The sequence below is a fragment of the Haemaphysalis longicornis genome, unplaced genomic scaffold (genome assembly GCF_048455015.1).
Source record: "Haemaphysalis longicornis isolate Haplotype H1 unplaced genomic scaffold, Haemaphysalis longicornis Haplotype H1 scaffold_1, whole genome shotgun sequence".
Lineage (NCBI taxonomy): Eukaryota > Metazoa > Arthropoda > Arachnida > Ixodida > Ixodidae > Haemaphysalis > Haemaphysalis longicornis.
Genome location: NW_027526203.1, coordinates 86,151,891 through 86,158,762, shown reverse-complemented (window position 1 = coordinate 86,158,762; position 6,872 = coordinate 86,151,891). Strand labels below are relative to the sequence as shown.

At 47.6% G+C, this 6,872-nt stretch overlaps 1 protein-coding gene across 1 annotated transcript; it reads left to right on the top strand.

The window, feature by feature from the left end:
- The first annotated feature begins 530 nt into the window (after positions 1-530).
- On the top strand, positions 531-1,376 carry LOC144164849 (uncharacterized). The gene has a single exon (XM_077695101.1). The coding sequence runs from the start codon at positions 531-533 to the stop codon at positions 1,365-1,367; it is 837 nt and encodes a 278-aa protein (XP_077551227.1). The 3' UTR covers positions 1,368-1,376.
- Positions 1,377-6,872: the final 5,496 nt, after the last annotated feature.

Below are 6,872 nucleotides of genomic sequence, written 5' to 3'. Positions count from 1 at the left end.
CGGAAGGCTGCGAACTCAAGAGTTCGAAAATGTCATAATACGTAAGGGTAAGTCTCGTGCCCCGCGCGGGGTACGAGATCTAGCCCCCTCGCGGTGACTCCTGCCCCGCAGAAGTGACGTCACGTTTAAAAAATCACGTGACTTCCGGGGACGTCATTAACATTACGTCGTTGGGTTTGTGTTTTTTTTTTTTTCTGCGCGCCCAGCGCGCTTCGCTCAACCTACGAGCGCACGACCAGCGCAGGGCGCTCATCCTTGTGCTGCTGTGCTGGTGGTACCTGGCACACGTGCGGACTTCCAGAATTTCGGCGTCGTTCTTCAGCAATCGCAAACCGATAACATCTTTTGCTCTGTGCAAAACCGCTGCCTCGCAGCGTTTTTTTCGTGTTGATAGTATTGGATTTAATTACTTTGATTAGGTATTTTGCAGAAATTTGTTGTGTTTAGCTCCGTAGCACTAGTCAGAACGTGTCATTGACTAGTTTAACGCGTCCTGCTGTTCGTTGCCTGCTCGCAACTTCAAACTTGCCATGGCTCGTGTTTTGGTAGTCGGTGACTCGATGGCAAAGTACGTGGAGCAGTACTTTCCGTCGCGTCAGGGTCTGGCGGTGAAAGTTTCCGCGCACGGAGGGACTCGGATCGAGCGCTTGCTGTCGAAGATAGCTGACGAGGTAGCTGGCTTTGATATTGTGATTGTGCACGTTGGCACTAACAACGTCGACGAGTGTAGTGTCAGCGTGTTCAGGCACAAGTATCACCGGCTAGCTCAGGGCATCCTCGAGCGCAATCCGACCGCGCATGTAGCTTTTTCTGCCATCCTCCCCCGGGGGCAGAACAAGTACATCGGGGAGGAAGCTCTATCCGACAAGCTCCGGCGCGGGAACTACCTGTACACGCGTGTGAACGCTGACCTGCAGGAGTTCTGCCAGGAGCGCGGCTTCGCTTTCCTGAGTGGCCTGGAGAGCGTGTGGCCCAGCTGCCTGGCCTTGGATGGTGTCTACCCGAGCCGCCACGGGAACAAGGTGCTGGCGGACTTCCTCTACCGGCAGGCCCGCAGCCTGGTTGCAGCCTTGGAGAGGAGCCACATCCAGAGGAGCTACCAGGAGAGCCACGCAGCGTCCCTCTGGAGGGGCTGGGTCACCAAGACCCCAAGTGCTCTCACCCTGTGCGAAGCAGATTTCCCCCCGTTTGGCACGCATGCCTCTCTGCAGCCTGGAAGTGGAGCTCCCACAACACCAGCTCCTGTCTGGGAAGCCAGGACTGCTGCCTTGCAGAGGCGCGACACCAGCCAGCTTCCAGCTGCACCCCCCTCGGGGAGCTGGCCCTGCTCTTGTTGGTGGTGCCCGCGTTCGCTGCAAGGGAAGTAAGACCTGGTGTACCTGGGACACCCTGCCTTCCTCCGCGCCGCTTGGCCTGAGTGTACCTGCAAAGGGAAAGGCTGACAGGCGCTGTGCTCAGGTGCCTTGCGCCCAGCCAGGGGCCGTCAGCCGGGGTGCATGCACCATGCAGGCCAGCGTCGCAGGGGGAGCCTCACAGGCGTGTGCAAGCCACCCTGTTGTGCGCTCCTCCGTGGAGGAAGAGCCCAGGGATGTTCGCCACGGTGGTGACGGTGAGTGGATACTGGTGTTGCCTAAGAAGAGGAGGAGGAAGGCTGCGGCACTGCGGAAGCCAGAGCAAAGCTATGTCCCAGCAGTGAGCAGGGCGAGCGGTGTTCCGGCATCTGCAGCTGCCAACCGCCTGCAGGGCAACCCACCTTTGCCAGTGCCTGTGAGCCAGTCACAGAAATGTCTGAAAAGGAATTACTGTGTTACTGCTTCTTCCACTGGCTTTCGTAGGCTCACTCAAGCTGGAGCTAACACCTCGCATAGCACTGCTCATGGCAGCAGTGGCACAGATCAGCACGTGGCTTCCAGGCAGCAGGAGCGCTGTCAGGTGGCTACAACTGCATCTGTTGCTCCCGGTAAAGCTCCCTTGAGTGGTGCTGTGCCTGAGGTCACTGGCTGCAAAAGCCGCATTTGTGGACAGGAGAACAGCTTTGTCACCGGTAGGTCTAGAACAGGAGTAGGTAATCCAGTCAAGGCTGGTCACATTGCTGTCAAGAGTGGCAGACGCCTGGTAGCTTTGATGCCGAGCTGTGGGGTTGCCACCTCTGATGTCCAGACCGACCGTGAAAAGGCTGCGACCAAGCAGGATCCAGGCTATGAGGCTCCTAGTTCTGATGCTCAGGCTGCTACAAGGTTAGTTGGAGGAGGAGGCAGTGAGATTGTTGTGGGTGCTAAGTTTGACAGCTTTGTTTCTTTCCGGCAGTGCTTCGAAGCTTAGTGTGCAGAAGGCAGACATGTTGTTTCAATTAGTGACTCGCACAAGAACCTCTCACCTGACCTGCGCGAGGAGTTTAAGTATAGTAGGGTTGTGTACAAGTGCGTTCATGGTGCTAGAGTAAGGCCTCGGGGAGCTGGCAAGCGAAATAATCAGAGCTACAATGGTATTGGGTGTGGAATGTGTGTCAAAGTGGCCCTTGCTCCAACACCAACTTTCCACTATGTGGTTACTAATGTAGAGGCAGCACATAGTCATGCTCTGGATTTGTATGCTTTGTACCCACAGAACAGGCTTCTGAGTAGGGAGGAGCAGGCACATGTTGTTAGTTTACAATATCTTGGTGTTCCATCAAGAAAAAGTCGGGAACAGGTCAAGAATACAACAGGTAAAACTGTAAAAACAAAGGATCTTAACAACATATCGCAACGCTGTTCTGTTCCTATTCGTAATGATGCTGCCCATGGAGAAGTGTTTGTGAAAAAAATTGAAAGCTTAGTTGCAGAAGATCCGAACTTTACAGTTCATTATGAAAAAAATAATAAGGATGTGCTGCAGTATGTCTTAATTCAGACAGCTTGCATGAAAAATGTTTTGAATAATTATCCCAGTATTCTTTTTGTTGATGGAACATACAAAGTCAATGTAGAAAATTATGTTCTTTATTCCATTTTAGTTGAAGACAGTTCTGGTTGTGGAAGGTGTGCATGTTATCCATTTTTGAAAAACGAGACTATAGAAATTGTTCAGCCTATGCTTTCCAAGTTTGTTGCTTTATATCCCAGTGTACTTTCTGCTTGCAAGGTTGTAATGATAGACAAGGATTTAAATGCACTGCAAATTTTGGGCAATCCTCTTCCCAATGCTACTATCTTGCTGTGCACTTGGCATGTGCTTAGGTGTTTGGAAAGACAGGCCCATGAGAAATCAAGGATGGAGTCTAAACAGTTGAAGCCCATAATTTATAAATTAATTTATTGCCGTAGCACACAAGAGTACTTACAAAACTTTGATAAAATGAACGCTATTGCTTCTAAGGAATTTTGCTCTTACCAGAACTGGCACTCTTGCACAGAACTCTGGGTTCATGCGTACCGGCTAAATGTTCTAACGCTAGGTAATACTACGAATAATAGAATTGAGTGTCATAATCAAAAGATAAAAGCTTACCTTCAATCGCGCTTCCATTTGATTGATGCCATAGAGGCCCTTCTAAAATATGCTGACAGAGACAGTGAATTCCAGCAGTTTGCCATGCTAAGGGAAATGAAACTAAACTTAAATGTAGGCGCTATAGATACCTTTGAGGTAGCAGTGGCATCACATTGTACTTCGGAAGCGAGAAATAAACTGCGGGAGCAGTACGAACTGTTCAATGCACCAGAGTACACTGTTAGCCCAAGAGGTAGCTCATATCAAGTCACTTTTGCAAGCAAGGAGTACAGTGTTAACCACAATCTAACCACTTGCACGTGCAGCTTCCACGGTCAGTATGGCCTGCCCGGTGCCCACATCTTTACAAGCCGTTGTTTTGCTAAATAAGTTCTTTTTGATAACGCTTGCATTGCGGACAGGTGGCGGAAGGACTTTTCTCTTAGTGCTAGCTCTCCACCAACTGCAATCACTAAGCGCCCAGTCACCAGCAGTGTTCAGCTACCTCCATCTGTTAAGTTGAATACTCCACAAGAAAAGTATTGCTATATATTTAAGACCCTTTGTGAAATGTCCAAATCAACGGCTAATGTGTTGGCAAATTGTGACACGAACGAATTAATGGAAAAGCTTTCATCCTGTGAAGCCTGCTTTAGTAACGTAACAGCATTCACTGGCAACCAAGCAACGGTAAATTTTCAGGGTGCGCCTGTCCCGTTACAAGTTCAGCAAATGTCTGCGGCGGATGGTGGGAGCACCGCAAACCTAAAGATACTTTTGGTAAAAGCCAGAAGGGGACGTCCTAAAAATGTTAAAACTCCAAAGCGAAAATTTGTCCCCCTGCAGAAAAAACGAATCAGCCTTGCAATGATAAGAGCAGACTTTTTTGAGGTTGTATAACCAGTACTCTCTCTGTGATAAAGACCTAAATGCTATTGAAAGGGGCACTTCATTGTCAGACAGCGTGATTAATGTAGCTCAATTTCTAATCAGACGAAAGTTTCGTGGAATGAGTGGTTTCCAGGATGTATTATGTGGGCAGGGGCTGAGGTTTTCCGAAGTAACTGGCAGATTTGTTCAGATACTGCACACTCAAAATCCGAACCACTGGGTTACTGTAACGAATGCTGGTGCTCCTGATGATACCATTTATCTTTACGACTTCCTCGATCAGGACGTCCAACCTGATGCTGTTCGCCAAATTTGTAACATGATACAGTCTAAATCGGCAGCACTCATTAGAGAAAGCGAATCTGCACAAAACCAGGGCAACACACTTGACTGTGGCTTATTTGCAATTGCAAACATGTATTATATAGCTTCAGGTAATGAGCCATCCAGCCTTACCCTTAATCAGAAAGGTTTACGCCGACATTGGTAAAATGTATACGGACAGGTGTAATGGATTATTTTCCTCTCCTTCAGTCTTTTGCTGTTCGTGTGCGTCCGAAGCAGAATAGCTATAGACGGCATTGTAACTGTAGGCAACCCATACTGGATGCAGTGGAACTAGATGTAAAATGTCCTGCCTGTCTTAAAATGTTCCATAGGGGGTGTCTGCAGTTTGCAGCTAGTAAATTAAATAATAAGGTTCTGCTATGCTCGGACAAGTGCAAAGTGGTTGCAAAGGACAGGTTGCGAAGATCGGGACAGCCCTTCAGCTAATTCAGGCTTTGTGTCAGTAAATTGTGCCTTTTATTACTTGTTAATGCAATAACTCCCATCTACATCGGGTCAGAAGTCGCTCATTTATTTTAATATTCTGGTTCATTCTTGCATTTGCTAACATCCCTTTTCTCTTCCTCTTTCAGAGTACAGTTGTGTGATGTGCTATTGCTTTCTCATACCGGTGTCTACCAGCTTAATTTTTGCATTTGCTACCCTTCTTTTTCTTTCAGTGTACAGTTGTGTGAAGTTCTATTATTTTTTTATACTGGTGTTTCCTATGATGTGTTATTGCTTTCCTGTTAACTGTCATTCGATTGCTATTATGTATTCGTCAATGAGTTATGTCTGATTTCATAACGAGCAAAAATGTTTGCTACTTGCAATATTTGATGTTAATGTAGGTACACGTGCAATATCGAAGCACTCAGCTTACTGATAATTGCCAAACAGCAATTTTATGCTGTGTAAAACACGGGCATTCACAAGCAAACTCACCTGCTCAATAATGGGAAGAATAAAATGTCCCACATTACATTCATAATACTGCATGTCTCTCAGCGGATCCTGACCGCTAGAGAGCGCGTTCTCAGGTGGCGGATAGAGAGATGCATTGTTTTTTTTATTTTCCCACAAGGCAGGCATTTATGCCCGCGGTCCAACAGGCTTTAGAAATAGTTGAGTAGCTTTGTGACAATTTCAGGGTAACTGCAGCCTTATGAGGCTATGATACGTGTTGTAAAATTATGTAGAAATGTTGCGCGCCCTAATGTGTATCATTTCCTTCCTTGTGCAGGAACCACAGCGACGCCACCTGCGTGGATGTCACTGCTAGCTGTGATTGTCCAGTCCTGTTCGTGAAAGTTCCAGTACAGTAGCGCAGTGCACCTTGGGTGGCTTTACCAATAAATTCACTGCTTGAACATATGTGTCGGTATCAATGAGCAGCATGTGGGCTTCAATAAGTGCTCTGCTGTTGACGTTTTTTTATATGAAACAGGCAATCTTCAGTCCCTTTGGACAATCTAACATTATGCTAAAAGAGGGCCTACTTGTCCAAGAACCGGTCATTCTTTCTGCAAACCCTTGTGCCAGTGCAGAAAAAAGCCCCTAAAAGTTCTGTCTGGGAGCACATTCCATACAGTGATGTTTGCTTTGCATTGTAACGCCAAAGCTCCTTAAATGAAATGCTACATTTTTCCTGCATGAGAACATGGCTGTGCCATAAAGTATGTATTTATTGCACAAAAGAAAGAAAGGAAGGTCCACCAACAGGCGTAAATTGTCTCGCCTAGGCGCGGACACCGGAACGCCTGCTGGTGTAGGGGAGGTGGGATAGAGAGGAAAGAGTACATAGGAATAGGGGGATAGGGTAGAGGGCTAACATAAATATATAACACATGGGCAAGAATAACATATATACAACGTTAGGTGAAAGAAAACAAAAACAAAAAAACGAAACACTAGACATATAAATAAATATAAAAATACGGGACACGAAGGAGTAGAAAAAAGGACACCTGCACACACACAAATACACACACAGGGATTCTACATCACTGTGACCCGAGCAGTTACGTACAGTTTTAGCTTAGTGCGTTGTGGAGCCCCGAGGCCCCCAGGTGTGCTCCCAGGGCCTCGAGCACTTTGTCCCGCTCCCTGGCACTTCCTGGGGGCCAAAGCAGTTCCTCGAGCGGCCGCACCCCTTGGAGCACGGCTAGAAGCTCCGCCCGCCC

Bases quoted from the DNA above. Each gene is read 5' to 3' on its own strand.
- LOC144164849 (XM_077695101.1), top strand. From the start codon at position 531: ATGGCTCGTGTTTTGGTAGTCGGTGACTCGATGGCAAAGTACGTGGAG.